Source organism: Oryctolagus cuniculus, chromosome 11 (assembly GCF_051225735.1).
Source record: "Oryctolagus cuniculus isolate XC-2025 breed Fujian yellow rabbit chromosome 11, ASM5122573v1, whole genome shotgun sequence".
NCBI classification, from domain to species: Eukaryota; Metazoa; Chordata; class Mammalia; order Lagomorpha; family Leporidae; genus Oryctolagus; species Oryctolagus cuniculus.
The window spans coordinates 103659870-103681260 of record NC_142877.1 but is presented as its reverse complement, the minus strand read 5'-3'; the positions used below and the strand labels follow the sequence as shown (position 1 = coordinate 103681260).

At 43.4% G+C, this 21391-nt stretch overlaps 1 protein-coding gene across 2 annotated transcripts in view; it reads right to left on the bottom strand.

Annotated features, from left to right (window-relative positions):
• Positions 1 to 21391, bottom strand: part of ANO4 (anoctamin 4) — a 561128-nt gene that overhangs the window by 522917 nt on the left and 16820 nt on the right. For both annotated transcript variants that reach the window (XM_008256958.5, XM_008256960.5), the window contains exons 2-3: positions 21183 to 21266; positions 8923 to 9174 (exon numbers count right to left, since the gene is read on the bottom strand). In XM_008256958.5, the coding sequence (XP_008255180.1) occupies positions 8923 to 9174; positions 21183 to 21266 (336 nt within the window). The remainder of the gene's footprint in view (positions 1 to 8922; positions 9175 to 21182; positions 21267 to 21391) is intronic.

Sequence of the window (21391 nt, the reverse complement as noted above, 5' to 3'; positions counted from 1 at the left end):
CAGTAAAATTTACAATTCATGAACTCAGTCTTAATGGTTATATTACCAGATTACTCCTACCAAACACAGCCTCATAAAAACAGGCCCAGACTTAATTGGTGCTAGATCAGTAGTTCTCAATCAGGAGTGATTTTGCCCCCCAGGGGCGTCTGGCACTGTCCAGTCATTTTTGGTTGTTATAACCAGCACCTACTGGATACAGGGCAAGGATGCTGTTAAATATCCTACAATGAACAGGAGAACTTCACAGCTAAGAATTACTCAGCCCAAAATATCAACAGTGACAAGGTTGAAAAAATGGTGTAACTGAGCAAGAAAAAGGCCTGGGTTCAGTTGCAAGACACAGGAAGGCTAAGGCGTGTGGTGAAGGCTGAAATAGGAAGAGAAGCTCAAAGGAAGAGTCGAGAATTGACAGTTACCCCGAGACGATGCGTTAGGGACCACATCCTGTGCTTGGCAGGGCAATCAGCAGTTTTGCTGGTCTCAACCTACCAAATGCTTACCAACCTCCTGCCCAGATATTCAATTATCATAACCAAAAACATCTCCAGAAAGAGTCAAATACCCACAGTGAAAATAATCTCTGGTTGAAAACTTTTTTTTATTTTTTGACAGGCAGAGTGGACAGTGAGAGAGAGAGACAGAAAGGTCTTCCTTTGCCGTTGGTTCACCCTCCAATGGCCGCCGCGGCCAGCGCGCTGCAGCCGGCACACCGTGCTGATCCAATGGCAGGAGCCAGGTGCTTCTCCTAGTCTCCCACGGGGTGCAGGGCCCAAGCACTTGGGCCATCCTCCACTGCACTCTCGGGCTACAGCAGAGAGCTGGCCTGGAAGAGGGGCAACCGGGACAGAATCCGGCGCCCTGACCGGGACTAGAACCCGGTGTGCCGGCGCTGCAAGGCGGAGGATTAGCCTAGTGAACCGCAGCGCCGGCCTGGTTGAAAACTCTTTAGAATTATATATGTGCATTTGTGTGTATATTATTCATACACACACACACACCCCAAGTCTCTTTTCATTTCTTACATCTTAGTTTTTTCTTCTAGGTTGTAAAATTTGAAAATAGCCTTTTTAGACTTTGTTTCAGGAGCTGGGCCTAGGATACACCTTCCCAGTCCTTTGACATAATTTTTATGCTGACCTCCATTTCCAGTGATCATTTAGCTGGATTTGACTTTCATGTCCTTCATCACTTTGAAGATATCAACTGCCATCTACTATCATTTCTATCAGAAAATTTATATTCAGCTTGTTTCTCATTCACAGGTAATCTATCTTTTCCCCTAAGGTTTTTCTCTTCATTTTTTGGCTTTTTGGGTTTTGTTTTGCTAACTTACAATACTGTTACTAGATGGACTTATTTCTATTTATGCTGTTTGGCAGTCATTGTGATTCTTGAATCTAAGGAAATCTGTCTCTTTCTCTCCTCCTTCTTACGGCTTCTTAATCCATAAGAGGATTCCTATTAAATGTAGGAATTTCTCATTCTGTCTTCTGTATTTCAACCTCCTCCTTCTTGCTTTTCTGTCACCCATTTATCTATATCGCATTTGAGATCATTCCTATCTACCTTCTAGGCTTAAATTTCTCTTCAGTTGGGTCTATTTTGCAGTTTAAGTATTCATGAAAAACATACTTCCTATATGCCAGGTTCTTCACTGACCCAGTAAACACATGATTAAGACATTGAATCCTAACTTAAGAACTTTACATATTGTATGGTAGCCAGACATATGAAAAGAAAATTATATTGCAGTGTGATAAGAGTAGAACTCAAAATGCTTATGGAATTGCCAATGGAAATAGAAAGAATAACTAAATATTCTGAGGCAAAAAAGGGTGAGGGGGCTGGTTTTCATAGAGGTGGTCACCTCTTAGTTGTATTTGAAGACTAGGAACTTTCCAGGAAGGCCACCCAAGTAGATGGCACAGCATGTGTCAAGTCAGGAATCTTTAGGGGACAGTAAGGAAGTAAGTGTAACTCCTGTGGGGATGCATCTGTAGAGAACAGCGAGAAATGCTGCAAAGTCCCCTAAAACTGGTTAGGAAGGCCCTCGGGCACCAGGCATAAAAGGCCAGACTTCATTCTATTGGCAATGGGGAAACTACAGAGATTTTCCAACTGGAATGGAGGGAGAGAGAAGGAATGGAGAAGCAAAGTGAGGAGAGAGAGACGGAGGAGAGAGGGACAAAGGGTGAGGGACAGATTTGGAGCTCCTGGAGACAGAGGTGATGACTTACTTGATTTTATATCTTAAGGACTTAGCACAGTATCTGGCACAGAGTGGGAATTTAGAGTGGATCTATAGAGCAGATGGATGAATGGAAGGATGGATGAACAGGTAGGTATATGGATGAAGGAAGCCAGACACTGGAGACTATTGTTCCAACTTAACCCTCTACAACGTATTTACTTACGAAAACATCTTTCAGGGCCAGTGTTTGGCCGAGTGTTTAAGATGCCTGAATCCTGTATCACAGTGCCTGGGTTTGACTCCCAGTTCCAGCTCCCAATTCCAGCTTTCCACCAGTGCAGATACTGGGAAGCAGCAGGAGATGGGTCAATTAGTTAGGTCTCTGTCACCCATATAGGAGAACTGGATTGAGTTTGCAGCTCCTGACCCTGGTCCCAGGCCAAGCCCTACTTGTGGGTATATGGTGATTGATCCGGTGGATAGGAGCTCACTCACTCGCTCCCTATTTCTCTTTTCTTCCCTTCCTCTCTCCTCCTCCTCCTCATCCCCTACCTCTGCCTTTCTCCACTTCTCTCTCTCAAAAAAATATTTTAAGATTTACTTCAAAGGCAGAGTGACAGAGAGAGAGGGAAGAGAGTATGTTCTATCTGCTGGTTCACCCCTCAAATGCCCACAACAATCAGGGCCAGGCCAAAGCCAGGAGTTAGGAACTCTATCGTGGTCTCCTGCATGGGTGGAAGGGACCCAAGTAACTGTGCCACCATCTGCTACCTCCCAGCTGCTTTAACAGAAGTAGAGCCAAGACTCAATCCCAGGCATTCTAATATGTGACATGGGCAACCTAAGTGACAGCTTATCCTACCATACCACAATGCTAACTATGGGGAAAAAATTTTTAGTTTTCCCATGCTTTTTTTTTTAAACTTTTATTTAGTAAATATAAATTTCCAAAGTACAGTTTATGGATTACAATGGCTTTTTCCCCCAATAACTTCGCTCCCACCCGCACCCCTCCCATCTCCCACTCCCTCTCCCATTCCATTCACGTCAAGATTCATTTTCAATTCTCTTTATATACAGAAGATTAATTTAGCATATATTAAGTAAAGATTTCAACAGTTTGCACCCACACAGAAAATAAAGTGTAAAATACTGTTTCAGTACTAGTTATAACATTAATTCACACTGAAGAACACATTAAGGACAGAGATCCTACATGAGGAGTAAGTGCACAGTGACTCCTGTTGTTGACTTGACAATTTGACACTCTTGTTTATGGCGCCAGTAATCACCCTAGGCTCTTGTCATGAGTTGCCAAGGCTATGGAAGCCTTTTGAGTTCGCCGACTTTGATCTTATTTCAACAAGGTCATAGTCAAAGTGGAGGGTCACTCCTCCCTTCAGAGAAAGGTACCTCCTTCTTTGATGGCCCGTTCTTTCTACTGGGATCTCACTTGCAGAGATCTTTCATTTAGGTTTTTTTTTTTTTTTTTTTTTTTTTTTTTTTTTTTTTTTTTTTGCCAGAGTGTCTTGGCTTTCCATGCCTAAAACACTCTCATGGGCTCTTCAGCCAGATCCAAATGCCTTACGGGCTGATTCTGAGGCCAGAGTGCTGTTTAGGACATCTGCCATTCTATGAGTCTGCTGTGTATCCCACTTCCCATGTTGGATCGTTCTCTCACTTTTTATTCTATCAGTATTAGCAGACACTGGTCTTGTTTGTGTGATCCCTTTGACTCTTAGACCTATCAGTATGATCAATTGTGAACTGAAATTGATCACTTGGACTAGTGAGATGGCATTGGTACATGCCACCTTGATGGGACTGAATTTGAATCCCCTGGCACATTTTTTTTTAACTTTTATTTAATGAATATACGTTTCCAAAGTACGAATAATGGATTACTATGGCTTCCCCCCCATACCGTCCCTCCCACCCACAACCCTCCCCTTTCCTACTCCCTCTCCCCTTCCATTCACATCAAGATTCATTTTCGATTATCTTAATATACAGAAGATCAGCTTAGTATACATTAAGTAAGGATTTCAACAGTTTGCTCCCACACAGAAACATAAAGTGAAAAATAATAGATGATTTTTTTTTAATGATGATGAAATCAGATCAGACCTATTGTCATGTTTAATCCCAGTGAGAGTCAAGTTGGGAGTTGATAGTTTCTTTTCTTTTCTTTTCTTTTTTTTTTTTTTTACAGAGGATCAGTTTAGTATGCATTAAGTAAAGATTTCAACAGTTTGCACCCCCATAGAAACACAAAGTGAAATATATTATTTGAGTACTCGTTATAGCATTAAATCTCAATGCACAGCACATTAAGGACAGAGATCCTACATGAGGAGTAAGTGCACAGTGACTCCTGTTGTTGACTTTACCAATTGACACTCCTGTCTATGGCATCAGTAATCTCCCTATGCTCCAGTCATGAGTTTCCAAGGCTATGGAAGCCCTCTGAGTTCTCCGATTCTTATCTTGTTTAGACAAGGTCATAGTCAAAGTGGAGGTTCTCTCCTCCCTTCAGAGAAAGGTACCTCCTTCTTTGAAGACCTGTTCTTTCCACTGAGATCTCACTCACAGAGATCTTTTGCCAGAGTGTCTTGGCTTTCCATGCCTGAAATACTCTCATGGGCTTTTCAGCCAGATCCGAATGCCTTTAGGGCTGATTCTGAGGCCAGAGTGCTATTTAGGACATCTGCCATTCTATGAGTCTGCTGAGTATCTCACTTCCCATGTTGGATCACTCTCCCCTTTATTTATTCTATCGGTTAGTGTTAGCAGGTACTAGACTTGCTTATGTGCTCCCTTTGACTCTTAGTCCTTTCATTATGATCAATTGTGAACTGAAATTGATCACTTGGACTAGTGAGATGGCATTGGTACATGCCACCTTGATGGGATTAAATTGGAGTCCCCTGGCACATTTCTAACTCTACCATTTAGGGCAAGTCTGATTGAGCATGTGGCAAACTGTACATCTCCTCCCTCTCTTATTCCCACTCTTATATTTAACAGAGATCACTTTTCAGTTAAATTTAAACACCTAAGAATAATTGTGTGTTAATTACAGAGTTCAACCAATAGTATTAAGTAGAACAAAAAAATACTAAAAGGGATAAAGTATTAAATTGTACATCAACAGTCAGGACAAGGGCTGATCAAGTCACCGTTTCTCATAGTGTCCATTTCACTTCAACAGGTTTCCTTTTAGGTTCACAGTTCTCACTGATCAGTGAGAACATATGATATTTGTCCCTTTGGGACTGGCTTATTTCACTCAGCATGTTTTCCAGATTCCTCCATTTTGCTGCAAATGACCGGATTTCATTGTTTTTGACTGCTGTTTAGTATTCTATAGAGTACATGTCCCATAATTTCTTTATCCAGTCTATTGTTGATAGGCATTTGGGTTGATTCCAGATCTTAGCTATTGTGAATTGAGCTGCAATAAGCATTAAGGTGCAGACAGCTTTTTTGTTTGCCAATTTAATTTCCTTTGGGTAGATTCCAAGGAGTGGGATGGCTGGGTTGTATGGTAGGGTTATATTCAGGTTTCTGGGAAAAAAATCTTAGGTATTCCCTATCATGAGCAAGTGGTGCTATATCAGAACCACTACAGAGTGTCACAGATTGCGTGCTGCAAAAGGTGGTAAGCAGGGTCTAGGGGCTGTATCAAGTTGGATATGAAAACCTTCTGCACTAGTTAGTGACACATGAAGGGCAAGGATGACAGGATGGTGGCAAGAGCAAAAACAAATGAGTTTAAAAGACTAGTCATTTAGTGTTTTCAGATTCTAGAACTGTAAAGTGGTAGGGTTTATGAAAATAGGAAAATTACTTTTAATATGTTTGGCAAGTTCTTAAACATGAGAATTTCATAACTTGATAATTGTATAGCTACATTGTACCTAAAACACATCAGCTCCTCCACATGACTCCCGAAATTTATGCAAAGAGCTTAGAATTGTGATAGGATGTCTAGCAAAGTCTAGAATTTGTATAACATGCTTGTACAGCTGAACTGACATATTTCACTCCAGTTTTCTAATTAGCAGAAGCAATCAATTTTTTTTTGTTTTTATAAAATAGAAAAAAGGGGGAGCAAGTTTTTGTCATAGCAGTTAAGACATTGGAATGTCAGAGTTCAAGTCTCAGTTCTGCTCCTGATTCTAGATTCCTGCTAATGCAGACCCTGGGAAGCAGCCATTTTGGCTTAAGTAGTTGGGCGACTGCCTCCCACATAGGAAACCTGGATTAAGTTCCTGGCTCCTGGCTTTGGCTGGTCTGATTCCAGTTATTGCAAGCATTTGGGGAATGGGTAATTTTTGTTTTCACTCTCTGTCTCTGCCTTTCAAATAATTAAGAAGGAAGAAAATTGGAAGTTTTTGTAGTAAACATATTAAAATCAATAGATTTCTCTAAGAAATCAAACATATGCAATAATTTCCTCATATTTAGTAACTAAAATTTGGGGCCAGCACTGTGGTGAAGTAGGCTAAGCCTCTGCCTGCAGCCCTGTCATCCCATATGGACACTGATTCCTATCCCAGCTACTCTGCTTCCTCCCTGGCTCCTTGCTAATGGCTTGGGAAAGCAGTGGAAGATGGCCCAATTGCTTGGGTCCTTGCACCTGTGTGGGAGTCCCAGAAGAAGCTCCTGACTCAATAGACCCAGCTCCGGCCATTGCAGCCATTTGGGGAGTGAACCAGCGGATTGAAGATCTTTCTCTGCTTCTCCCTCTATAACTCTACCTCCCAAATAAACAAACACTTTAAAAAAAAAAAAAAAACCTGAAAATTTACAGAAGCCACCCCAGCAGCCACAATTTTCTATCATGGATGATGGTACATGTTTGTGCAATATGACTTTACATGTTCAGGTCTACTCTGTCAAGATACAAATAGTAATGATAATGTGATAATGACTTTAAAAAGCTGCTTGAAAAATTCAGGATTTTATTTCATGGAAAGTGCCCAGAAATAGAGAATCATAGGCTTTTAATTTTTGAAAGCCTACAAGTTAAAAATAAACTTCCTCCTAAAATTGAATTGCTTTTGAGTGTAATACTCTATGGAGGAAAAAACCAACTCAAAGGGAAACATGACAAAATGTTAATCTAGTAACTGTCATTTCATACTCGTTTTGCAAACAAAAAAGAAAACAAAAAAATAAAACATTTCAGCTACTTTGGCCAAAGAAGTCACTTTATTTCCTGACTTCAGATTTTATTAAACTAAAGCAAACAGATAATTTTCCTTCATAATGAAAATCAAAACCCAGGATATTTCAAACTTACTATGAAAACTTTTCAAATCCTACATCATGATTTTTCTGCTGTCAAATTGACCTTCAATCAGGACAATAAGAAAGACATTTAGTTTTGTCATGTACAAAGCTCATGTATGCAAATGTTGCCCAATGCTCTTCAATCTCTCTCATTCTGATGTAGGCATTTAACTAAAGATATCATGCATGCAGAGGTTTGCCAAGGTTTGTACAGAAAACTCAGGAATCAAAATCCCAGGAGGGGAAAGCTGAAACATGCATATTAAAGCTCACCCTGTCCCATGGATGAAGCATCCCCTGGGGTAGGGCCCAGGAATGTGCGCTTTTAACCAGTTCAATGGGGACGCAGTTTAGTGAAGTCCACAAGCTACAACTTTCATTTTTGATAATCTGGAACTCCTGCAATTTCAATGTCTTATCTCTAGGTGGCAGCATCTGTGTGAGTTGTTGAGTGTCAGAGAATCACAACAGTCAAAGACTTATTTCTAGAATAGGAATTACACATCGGAGTTGGCTGACTAAACCATTATCTTTAAGTGCCTCATCTATAGAAGAAACATGGGACAGGATAGATTTTGTATAACTTAAGCCTCCAGCTCAGACTTTAGAAATAAGAACAGTTCAAGGGCCATCCTAGCACAGGTAGAGCTTGACTTCAAGAGTGATGTGATAAATTTTTGGGCAAGATGTTATAGGTATTCTTCTTGCCTTGATTACTTAAGTCACGACTTTAGCAGTCAAAAACATTTTTAATGAGGAGTCAGATATTAGATATCTTCAGCTTTGCAGATCAAAGTCTCTGGCACAATTACTCAACTCTACCATTATCATGCAAAAACAGATGAACAGCCCATAAATGCAGGAGTCTAGCTATATCCAAATAAAACTTCAAATATGAAGACTGAAATTGCAATTTATAGATTTCCCTGTATCTCAAGTACATTGTTCATTTAATTATTTCCAACTGATAGAAATGTGAACACTACATAGTTCTTGGATTGTGCAGAAACAGGCAACTGATCAGATCTGTCCCAGAGATGGTGGCTTATAGAGCAACATAAATTGGTATTAACTGAGCTATTCAAAAATAACTTTCTTGACTACAAGAAGCTTAATCCAAGTTGATAACTTGTAATTAAATGGAGCATTAAAGAAATTAAACCAACATGACAGATTTGAAATTCCAATTCAGAATTGATGACTTCCAGATGGCACTTTACTAACTAATCGTTACTTAGGGCAACGATTTCTAAGCACATCCAACCTTCCTCCTAACAGCTAAGCTGTTAAAGGCTACTAAGTATCCAAGTATGGTTGGAGCCCATAGCATTGCATAAGAAAACAGCTGCAACACACTAAGCAGGCAAATGCGCAAAGGAAACTTAAGTACACCAAGTCCAGAACCTCCAACAGGAAGACAACACTGTTACCTGTGGTGTCTTGACTCAGGGTTTCCTGGCTACTGCTGCTGTAAGAAGGCACTGGAGTGATGGACAGTGAGGCTGGGCAAGACAAGGGTGTGGCCAGGTCAGCCTTGCGGGTGAAGGACTGGTGGTACACAGGAATGCCTGCATCTTTGGAGACGAAGAGAGGCAGATCTGATGGGAGGGTAGGTCTGCCTTGTGCGTATGGATTTTTCCAGTGAGTGAGTCCAATTGCAACAGGCCCAGCAACATCATAACCTGGTGAGACAAACACATCAGGTCAGCAGCAGCAATCAAGCTTTGGTTTTGCATTTCCTTAAAAGCCAATTGAGAGTCAATTAAAACGCCATTTGAGATAAGGCAGGTATCATCACGCTTGATGGACCTCCTTCACATGATCAACAGACATTAAGCACATGCTATGTGCTAGGTGCCCAGTGTGTGCCCTCATAGAGCTCAGAGACTACTAAAAAGAGAAAAGACCTGCATTCATAATAGAAAACAATTGAAAGCCTACTAGATGCCAGATACTTTGCATGATTTATTTCTCAAGCTCTCAGCAGTGTTACAAGGGGACTCTTACTACTTGGGTTTTTACACATGAAGAAGTTGCATTTCAACTGGCCTTAGGTCAAGCAGCCACCAAGTACCAAAGGCAGAATTTAAGCCCAGATCCATCTGGCTCTAGAATCTGTGTTCTTTCCCCAAAACTGCAACTAATTACAATACAAAGCAAGACGAAACAATTTAAAAGTGGGACAGAAAGTGACCTTCTAGACTGAGGGACTGAATAATGGAGAATATGGCATGAACTTGACCTCAGAGACAAAGTTTGCAGCCCAGAGTGTCCAGAGGTCAGAGAAACGAATCTGTTCTGCAGATATTTGTGTGTTTGGGGAGGGTTTGTCCACATTAAAAAAAAAAAAAAAAAGAAAAGATGACACAAAATTCGAATCCATAATAAAAATCTAAACTGTTGTCACAAAAATGTAGCTTCCTATCATCTCTTAAAAAATGTCTCCTGAGGCCGGCGCAGTGACGTAGTAGCTTAATCCTCTGCCTGTGGCGCCGGCATCCCATATGTGTGCTGATTCTAGTCCCAGCTGTTCCTCTTCCCGTCCAGCTCTATGCTATGGCCTGAAAAAGCAATAGGAGATGGCCCAAGTCCTTGGGCCTCTGCAACCAAGTAGGAGACCCAGAAGAAGCTCCTGGCTTCAGATTGGTGCAGCTCCAGCCGTTGAGGCCATTTGGGGAATGAACCAGCGGACGGAAGACCTCTCTCTGTCTGTCCCCCTCACTGTCTGTAACTCTACCTCTCAAATAAATAAAATCTTAAAAAAAAAAGTCTCCATCTTCTCCTGAGATGAAGTCACTCTGTACCACACTCCCACATGGCAGCCATCCGCTAGAGCAGTGATCACACCACCCCCTCAAACTGTGGTAGGGAATTCCAATCTGCCACACCTCCCAGCATTCTCTAGTGCCTTACCCCTAGCTTGCTTTACTCATCTGCCTGGTTCAAACAGGCCTTTGATTTGCAACCTAGATCCATAATATAGGAATATAAGTTCAGTCAGAAAATAAGAGTGGAAAAAGAGGTTGATACAGGAAAGCTAAAGGTCTTGGGGTGGCACTGTAGCACAGCAGGTTAAGCCACTGCCTGCAATGCCAGCATACTATACGGGTGCTGCTTCAAGTCCCAGATACTCCATTTTTAATCCAACTCCCTGCTAAATGCACCCAGGAAAGTGATGGCTGATGGCCCACATGCTTGGGTCTCTGCACCCATGTGGGAGACCAGAATGGAGTTCCAGGCTCTGGGCTTCAGTCTGGCCCAACCCTGGCCATTGCAGCCATTTGGAGAGTAAACCAACAGATGGAAGATTTCTGTCTCTCCTCCCCTCAACTCTGCCATTCAAATAAAGGGGGGGAAAAAGGAGGCGGGGGAGAGATGGATCCACAGGTAACAAAGCAACCTACAATGCTGGTATCCCATATGGGCACCGGTTCATGTCCTTGACGCTTCGCTTCTGATCCTGCTTTCTGCTAATGGCCTAGAAAAAGCAAAGGAAGATGGCCCAAATGTTGGGGCCCCTGCACCCATGTGGGAGACCTGGAAACAGCTCCTGGCTAGTGGCTTCAGCCTGGCCCATGGCCTGGCTGTTGCAGCCATTTGGGGAGTGAACCAGAATATGGAAGATTGATCTAATTCTACCTTTCAAATAAATATTTTTAACAGATAGTCAAAAGTCTGAAATACCAAAGTAAAAAGGCCATATTTTATTTGGCAAAGCAATATCCATTAAAGTTTTTGAAATAGGGATTAACATAATCTTGTCGATGGCAGCAAAAACAGCCAGAAGCTACCACTTCCTCCTTTGACCACTTTTGGGAAGCCCTCCCCCTTGGTTCCCAAGCCGTTTTACCCCTGGTGAAGTGATACCCAGCAAAGATGTTGGTGAGCAGTGCCTGAAGTGTTGGGGGAAAAGTCCAGAATGGGGGTAGGGGGTGGGGAGGGGTGGGCACGGCAAAATGCAGAAACCCAAAAGGGGAAAGACAAGGGCACGCCTGTGGGATTCCGACGGCTGAGCAACAGCGTCTGGGGCAGCCTCAAATGCATGCTGCAGCCTCCTTGGACACACATGCGTAACAGTCCACCCAGCCCATGATTACAGCCGACTTTTACTCCTTTCTGTGTATCTCCTCCACGAACTGCACCTCCCTCATCTTACAGGGTGCCTTAGTCATCTCGGAAAATCCCTCCCTGCTCCTCTCTTTGGCTCTTTGCCACCCACCAATACCTAGCAAGAGGCCATGCTCCAAGTTGAGGCTCGACACACACTCTCCCCCCTCCCTTACTGAATTCTTCCTCGATGCCAGCAGCACGGGGACTGTGCCAAAGGCTGTTGGGTAAAAGCCAGGTGAGAGTCATTACGGAACCAAATTAAAGTGCTGACATTAAGGAAGGGAGAGAGAGAGATGCTGACATGGAAGAAAGGAGCTTTCGCCACCAGGTAGCTTTGTCCCTCACTGGCAAGATGTCAGAGAAGACACAGGACAGAGATTGGTAGATTCCTCCCTGTAAGTGGGGCTTTGCCACGGGCTGAGGAAGGTCGAGTTCGACAGCAGGCACTTGAGCTTTAGCGGAAATATTCTTATGGAATTATCTGGCAGGAAGCAGGAAAAGAAATGGAAATGAGGGTTTGGAGAAATGACCAGGGTCATAAATCCAGAAGTCACCCACCGGAAGTCACGGCTGAAGCCTAGAAACAAAAAATCGACTTCCCTATCACAGAATAAATTCACCAGAAATTCCACCTACTACTTAATGGCGCTATAAGGGATCTAAACCTCACTTTAACTGACAGGCAGGTACTAGGATTCTCACTGATGGATGAGCAAACTGAGGCTTGAGGACATCAGAACTTCCCCACGGTTTGATAGCTGCCCAGAAATAACAGTCAAGACTCGAGCCCAGGCTCCCTGAAGACCACACAGGTGCTCTGGGCCACCGAGCCGTAATTCTCCCTAAGAAAATGCACAGCAAAAGGGACTCTGGGAGCTGGAAAAAATGGGGCCTGTTCCCTGAAAAACCACTTTTATATTATTTACTACTGAACCATTTTTTTTCCATGGAGGAATTTTGGTCTACCACAATCCCTGAAGACAGAAAATTCTGAGAACAAGCAATAGGATCACTTCAACTCTTTTGGTTGGTTACCTTCCTAACAAGTAACGCCGTGGAATGCAGGGAGTGTGAGTGGATCTTTCCTGAGTGAGGGATACAAAACTTCTGTAAACAATCAATGAGAACATAAACTCCCAAAGTTCAGAACTGTGATGGAGCCAGGAACACTGCAGAAGACCAAACTGAGTGACACTGGCGCCAGGACTGAACTTGACTGTTTCTTGAACTAAAGCACTGATGAAAATTTGTAATCAGCACTCTCGAGTCTCCCATAGCTCGCAAGATAGTATCGAGCCATAGAAATGAAATTCCATCATGTTCTTACTAAGAATGTGAGAACTGCTTTCTATTACACCAGAGATCCTTCTACAAGAAGGATAACACCAGGAGTATGTCTCCCCATCTATTTGTTGCTTCATTTAGAAACTCACTCAAATCCTTTTTTCATATTTCCAAGCTCCTCTGGAAACATTACACAGAATAGAGAGCATTGTGAAAGAACTATGTTTAAATACCTCTAAGGATTAAGTGTCCATCGATGGACAAATGAATGAATTGTGATATACACACAGTGAAGTATTACTCAGCCTTAGAAAAGGAGATCCTGACATTTGTATTAACATGGCTAAACCTAGAATGCACCAAGTTAAATAAGCCAGACACAGTTAGAAAAATACATTATCTCTATACACACACACACACACACACACAATCTTTTTAAAAAGTCAAATACAGGGGTTGGCATTGTGGTGCACCAGGTTAAGCCTCCACCTGTGATGCCAACATCCCATACGGATACCAATAGGGATCCCAGCTGCTCCACTTCCAATCCAGTTCCCTGCTAATGCACCCAGGAAAGTAGAAGATGGCCCAAATCTTTTGGCCCCTGTACCCATGTGGGAGACTTGGATAGAGTTCCAGGCTCCTGGCTTTGGCCTGGCCCAGCCCTGGCCATTGCAGCCTTTTGGGGAGCGAACCAAAGGATCAAAGATCTGTCTCTCTCCCTCCTCATCTGTCCCTCTCTCTAACTCTGCCTTTCAAATAAATAAATCTTTTCAATCAGAGATACAGAAGCAGAATGGCAGTTAACAGGGTTGGGAAGTAGGGATGGGGCAGAAGAGAAGGATGGGGAGATGTTGGTCAAAGGGTACTAAGTTTCGGTAATGTGAGAGGAATAAATCTAGAGATCTAGTACAGCATGAGGACTACAGTTAGTAGCATTGTGTTCCATATCAGACATTTGCAGAGAGAACAGATTGTATGTGTTTTCACCACACACATACAAAAGCACACACATACAGCAACTCAGATGACGGATATGCCCCACTCCTGCACTGTAGTAATCATTTCACTATGTCTATCAAAAGATGTTGGGGCCAGCACTGTGGCATAGCAGGTAAAGCCACCACCTGCAGTGCCAGCATCCCATATGGGCACCAGCTTGAGTCCCAGCTGCTCCACTTCCAATCCAGCTCCCTGCTAACGTGTCTGGGAAAGCAGAAGATGGCCCGAGTGCTTGGGCCCCTGTCCCCACGTGGGAGACCCGGAAGAAGTGCCTGGCTCCAGATCAGCATGGCTCCAGCCATTGTGGCCATGTTGGGAGTGAACCAGCAGATGGAAGGCCTGTCTCTCTGCTTCTGACTCTGCCTCTCCATAATCCTGCCTTTCATATTAATAAATGTAAGAAAATGTTGTATGCCTTAAATATATGCAATTAAATACATAAATAAAATTTAAAGCATTTAACTCATCCTAAGCACTTAGTAAGTATATATTGTTTTCCCCCTGAAAATAAAAATTTTAAAATAGCCTCTGGAAACTCTGGACTCTTCATGACTTCAAGTTTTACCATTTATCTTATAAAACCATAGTGAATTTATAGCATATACATATTCTTGAAAAAATATCAGTCCCATAACTAGCAAGCCTTTCTATTAGTTTAGGAAATTACCACATCATTTACTCTAGAAATTGAGTTCATCAGCGAGTATTTTAATCCATGTTGATACAAATGAGCTATGATAAGACCTGTATAATTATGATAGAATATAAATGAAGCATTCTAAAAGTAACAATGAGGTCAAAATATTTTGAAGGAACAAACATGCAGAGGAACATCTGGCATCCAAGAGGCAAGCAACAGGAATGTCACACTGGTAGCCTTCAGATCTTCCTCACCTACCATCTTGTCCCTTGGGGAGAGGGAATGGAAACAGGGATCTTAGTTCTAAGTCAACATCTTTAACAACAGAACCCAAAATCAAGAGAGAGATGGAAATAACACCAGGAATTCTAGACTTTGCTGGAGAAAAACTAATGACCCATAGGACTCTTAAATCTCTCAAACACAGGTAAAAAGGGAGTTTCCTACCAGAAGACAGAGGTCACCCAAAGGTCTCATGGATAAACAGTATGATTCCAGCAGGCCTCATTTTTTTGTTTCTTGGATACTTTTTGGCACCTCTGATTTTTGCAGGGCATAGGTTCCTAAAGAAACTTCATTAGAGAATCCCCATCTGTACTGTTTTCTTAATGGAATGCCCTCATAAATGCACTACTTCTGTGAGAGGATTGGTCTGCAAGGGAAGCAGTGAGGTACAGGAGATGAAAAACAGAAGTTTTATGAAAGAACTCCTTTGGTGACCCAGAGAGATCTGTCCTCCCTCTAGTACTCCGAGTAATCGTCTGCTTTACCATCAACACTGCAGAGACACTGCCGCTGCCTAGCAGAATCCACCCCCTCCTTCCCCCCAACAGTCACCGTTCCGTTTGTGAATCCATTCCACCCCCATGCAGCCTGTGACTCCAAGAGGGGGACCTCATTCTCATCCCTCTCCTTCGAAAGCCTCGAGTGGGCCTGACGGGGCTAATGATGCTGCCATCTTCCTTGCCAGGGATTGGTTCAAGAATGGTCGTGGGAACCAGTCCTACCCATGACACAGAAGTCTCTTGAGGAGATGCAGAGGCAAGCTTTTCAGCCCCTCAAGTGAAGGCCTGGGGAAGGCACCAAAGCACATCATCGTGTCTGAACTTTGTTTCCGGAACCACAGCAGCCATCTGGCTGCCACCATGAAGATAAATTGGCAGAGGAAGGCAGAGGGGAGAAGGTCTTTCACAACATCATTGAGCAGCTTAATCAACCCATCCAAAGGACAGGCCTGCCTCTGGTCTTCTGTTATGTGCAATAAATCTCCCTATGGGTTGCAACCAATCTGAGTCAGGGAACTGAAGCAGTATTCAAGGACCTTGGGCACCCTACCCCCTTCTCAGAGGATGAAGCACCTGTCACACCTACCTCCCTTCCGAGGTTAATTTCCTAGGGCTGCTGTAAGGAAGTACCACAAACTGGGTGGCTTCCCACAACAGAAGTTTATTCTTAGTTCTGGAAGTCAGAGTCAAATCAGGGTGTTGGCAGGTGCGCGCTCTCTAAAGGCTCTCAAAGAGAACCTGTTCCATGCCTTTGCCTTAGGTGTTGCTGTCTTGTGGACCCATCACTCTAACATCTACTGCCATCATCATATGGATTTCTTCTTGTATGTGTGTCTCTTCTCAGAAGGATGCCATCTAGGACTGGCACCATGATACAATGGCTCAAGCCACCACCTGCGATGCCAGCCTCCCATAAGGGCACCAGTTTGAGTCCCAGCTGCTCCACTTCAAATCCAGATCCCTACTAATGCACCTAGGAAAGCAAATGAAGATGGCCCGAGTCCTTTGTCCCCTGCCACCCACACAGGAGACCTGGATGAAGTTCCAGGATCTTGGCTTCAGCCTGGCCCAACCCAGCCTAATGTAGCCATTTGGGAAGTAAGCCAGTGGATAGAAGATCTCTCCCTCTAATTCTGCCTTTCAAAGAAATATTAACAACAACAACAACAAAAAAATAGGACACCGGCCATATTGCATTAAGCCCTACCCTAGTTCCGTATGATCCATCTTAACTTGATCACATCTGCAAAGACTCCATATCCAAGGAAGTTCACATTCAAAGGTACTGGGGGTTAGGATGTCAAGATAGCTTTTGGGACACAATTCAACCTTACATCACCCTGACATGGTGGCTACAGCTGAGAGCCCAAACGTCCTTTCCTGGCTCCATGTCTGCAAGATGGCAAGTAGCAAGAATGTCATCCAATAGGAGCCAAGTTCCCCAGGTTCAAATCCCAGCTTTACTATGCATGTAACCAAAGACAACTCCTTAACCTCTCAGGAACTCAGTTTTCTAATCTGTAAAATGGGGGAAATAACACCATAGGATTTTTTGGTGGGGATTAAATACACAAACAGAAAAAGTAGAACACTTGGCAAAGAAAAAAAAAAAAGCCCCCAGAAAGTGTGTGTGGCCGGCACCGCAGCTCACTAAGCTAATCCTCCACCTCGTGGTGCCGGCACACTGGGTTCTAGTCCCGGTCAGGGTGCCGGATTCTGTCCCGGTTGCTCCTCTTCCAGGCCAGCTCTCTGCTGTGGCCCGGGAGTGCAGTGGAGGATGGCCCAAGTCCTTGGGCCCTGCACCCACATGGGAGACCAGGAGAAGCACCTGGCTCCTGGCTTCAGATCAGCGCGATGCGCTGGCTGTAGTGCGCCGGCCGTGGCGGCCATTGGGAGGGTGAACCAATGGCAAAAAGGAAGAACTTTCTCTCTCTCTCACTGTCCACTCTGCCCGTCAAAACAAACAAACAAACAAACAAAAAAACAAAAAGTGTGTGCTCCTGTATGCTCCTCACTGCCGCCCATCTACTCTCCCTGAAAAGTGTCTGAGAAGGGAAATCTTGACGCACAGCCCTTCACGCCTTATTCAGAACTTTACAACCTGGCTCTCATCCCCCCAGGCCTTCTCATCTCCCCTTCCAGGAATTCCCTGGGCTTGCAAAGAAACTTGCCTTCTTGGCTCGGTTCCTTCCTTCTGCCATTATCTCTGCCTGAATTATGCTTCCCCCAAAGACTGGTCCTGGGCCCTCTGCACACTCTGTGTTGGCTCTCACTCTGTCATCTCATCCTCTTCCAGAGACTCCACCGACCTCTCTGCAGACAACACCAACAGAACTGTCACTAGGAGTTCATGAGGGATGGTTCTGGTTCTCCTCGTGGATATGGAAATCTGCAGACACTTGAGCTCTTATACAGAATGGTGTAATATTTGCATAGGACCCTCACAATCCTCCCATTATACTTTAAGTCAACTGTTTTAATACCTAATTCAATGTAAATCTAAACAGTTGTCATACTGTATTGCTTAGGGAGTAATGGCAAGGGAAAAAGCCTGTACGTTCAGTAGAGATAAGCATCTTTGCTAACTGTTTTGATCTGTGGTTGGCTGAATCCACAGATGTGAACTTTGTATACATACAGGGATGCCTGCATATTCTTCTCCTGGCCATTTCCCTTACATTTCTAAATTCCCTCAAGGCATTCAAAGGTAAGGAGTTTTATGGGCACCTCAAACCAAACACATCTAACCTACAAACAGAATGTCCTCTTCTTGACTTGGGCATTTCTGGAAATGTCTCACTCTGACCCAATATCAGGATATACTTGCCTGTCCCATATTCACCAACAAACAGTCCTACCAGTTCTTCCACCGGCCTCCCTCCAGATTGGCCAAATCCCCCACATCCCTGGTTTATTACTGCCTCATGTAAAGACCACAATCATGGCCCCTAACTATTATGATACTGGGCTCTCCTACATGAAACGCATCCTGTTCACAATGAGAATCATCTTTCATTCAAGGATTCATCTTGTCACCACTTACTCCAAACCCTTAATGGCCTTATACTACTTGACAAATATCTCTAAGAATGAGATTTTAGTGTGCCATGTTCCAGGAAGAATGTTGTTTCTGGGTCAATCAGACTGAACAGGTACAAACCCAAATTTATATTTTCCTGGACAAAGCCAAACAGCTCCAGGACCAGGCCAACCAGGGCTGGGATTTCTGGCCTGACATCTGGTCATGGAAATCCTGGCCATTTCCTCTCCTTGGCCTTATAACTTCTGTAATCTTGCTGCTTCTCTTTGGACTGTTTTTAATGCTCTTGTTCGTTTTGTCTCTAACAGAATAAAAGCTGTCGAACTCCAAATGGTCATCAGACAAGCCTTCCAGTTAATTCCATTGGATGACCTGAGCAGCCCTCTGGACCAAGCAGGACAGTCTTTCCAAGGCCACTGTCACACACCGTAGGACAGATAGCAAGAGAAAATGCCCATTTCCTTCTCGATGCCCATATGTCAGCTTTGAAGAAGCTACAGAAGACTCAACTCCATCCATTATCCCAAAAAGAATTATGGGTAGTCCTCTTGAGGGGGGAATGCTAGGTAGAAGTCATAATGAGCTTATGTGTGTGTGACAAAGGCCTAAGGAGTTGACATCCAGGTCCAGCATCCCCATCTCAAAGTCATCCCAATAACCTTCCAGGTGCAGCCCAGTATCTGTACTCCAAACACCCTGCCCCTTCTACATCATAACCATCCTTCCTCTAAGGTGGGGCGATGCCAGCCAGGCTTCCCCCTGTCTGATAACTTCAGGGGGAAAACTCAGAATGGAATTTTTCGTATTTACATCCAAAAAGTCCTTTGTTCCAGGAGGAGGAGGAGAAGAGGGGGGAAGGGAAAGCAAGACCCATCCCCTTAAAAAACCCCCGGCCTCAACTGGACTGCACGCTCAGCCCTTTACCTCTCTGCTGAGCCACCCGCCTGGCCTGCCCAGGTGTATTCTCTCCACTAAACCATGTAACCTCACTCTCCCCCAGTCTGAGTGACTGGGCACTCTCTCTCAGGTCCTGTCTGGAGAGGTTGCCCATCTGTTCTTACGGATGTCCTACCCTAATAAACCTTGCTATGTTGCTTTCCCCTGCAAAAAAAAAAAAAAAAGATTTTAGGTTATTCAGCATTTTCCAACAAGGAGCTCCACAAAAATTTCTAAATTATCTTTATATTCCATTTAAAAGCTACTTTTTTGAACATTAACTTTCTCTAGAATCTGCATATTTTAATCACTTAATTTTTGTGCCTAGTTTTGTTTGTGTTTTTGTTGGCACCAACTGCTCTGCGAAACGAGAATAGGAGAAAAATGAATGTGTCAAGGTACATTCACACAAAACAAAGATCCAATAGTCTCACATCAGCAAGCATTAACAGATCACACAGTGAGCGGGACAAAGGAAAGGTGGTTATCTTAAGATATCTAGCAGTGAGGTTGTGCTTAACTCAGAAACTATACCTCTTCAACAGTACCACACTGTCACAGCGAATGCATTTCAACAAAATAACATACATCATGTTAGTGTAGGGAATTTGTTTTATGTTTAATTTGATTTTTATGGCTATCTGGAATATAAGCTGTCTATATTTAGTTTTATATTTGACCAGACTTAGATAACCTTATAGTAAAAATAATTTAAATCAACTTTAAATACTCATTATTTCTTCTTACAGGGATCCACATTGCTAGCGCTTGTGAAACCATGGCATAATGTTAAAAAGCGTAGGCTTTACTGTCAGAGAGACCTGGATTGAAATCCTGAGCACATTAACCAGGTGACACAAACCAAGTCATCCATAAAATGAAAGAACAACAGTGCCTTCCCAAAAAGATAAAATAAGGTATACAAGGAACCAAGAGCAGCTGGCAGAGACCAAGTACAAGACAAATGCTAGCTGTAATCAGCTTTAGTTTTCTACTTCCATCTCTCCAAGTCAGTGCCCAAGATTCTACACCGAAGAAAATTTCAGGGAGAAGTAGAAAGCAGAAAAGGATTCACCAAATAGAAAAATGAGGGTCAAGCTTCCCCTTCTAACCAAAACACATCTAGGGTTGAGTAGTAAGAGACCTGGGAGAGAGGATCAGACGGGCATGTGAAATCCACACTCTACCTGCAGCCTCTGGATGGAGAGAAAACAGGCCTCAAACTGCAAACTTCAAAGTTCTAGGGCAGACACCTGCTAGGACATGGGGATTTTATTTCTGAGAAGTCAGGGGACAGCATGGACAGGACCCTCAACTCATGGAACGCCTTGTAACACTGGTACAGGGGTCAGGTACAGGAAACACAAGAGGGCATTCAATGAGGTGGAAAGTGACCTAACGAGAAAGTCGCTCCTAATTCTGTTACTCATTCTGATCATGACAAGGACAGATCTCACTTTGGTTTTGAACACCTCTCCATCCAATTTTAGTTGCCTAGCATGCTCTTCAAACAAGAGCAGACATTGATTACAAATTTTCTATTTGCAGTTGTACTAGAAAATTTCTTTTAAAATAGATGACTATATATTAAAAAGGAACTCACTTGTAATTTTGAGTGCAAAATAGCACAGGCGATACACGAAGGAAAGGACTGGAGCAGATGATGAAAGGCATCTACAGAGGAGGGGCAACTGTATGCCACAGTTGCAGGATCTTGTTCTAGCAAAAGCAGTGAGGCCACAAGAGGGCGCCTCTGAGAGGTCATTCCGCAAGCAACGTCTCTGATTCTTCACCAAATGGGCACACACTTACATTTCATTCTTGCTCCTGCCTTAGCCTTCCTCCCCTTCCCAAGCAATGATTTGTATAGAACAAAACGACACAGGTACTCACCTATGGTGATCTGGCTGACACAGCTGTAGTAGCTGCCTGTTGTTGCAGAGGAAAGGTTATAGCTCCCACTGCTCACGTCTTTGTCTGTTAAGGAAATAAAAGACAAGGTTAATGATAGCCCGGCAGACACCATGAGCACAACATGAATATATGACTGAGGGGAAATAAATCAACTCCCTGTGTCTGTGACAGAGCAGTCCCATAACCAT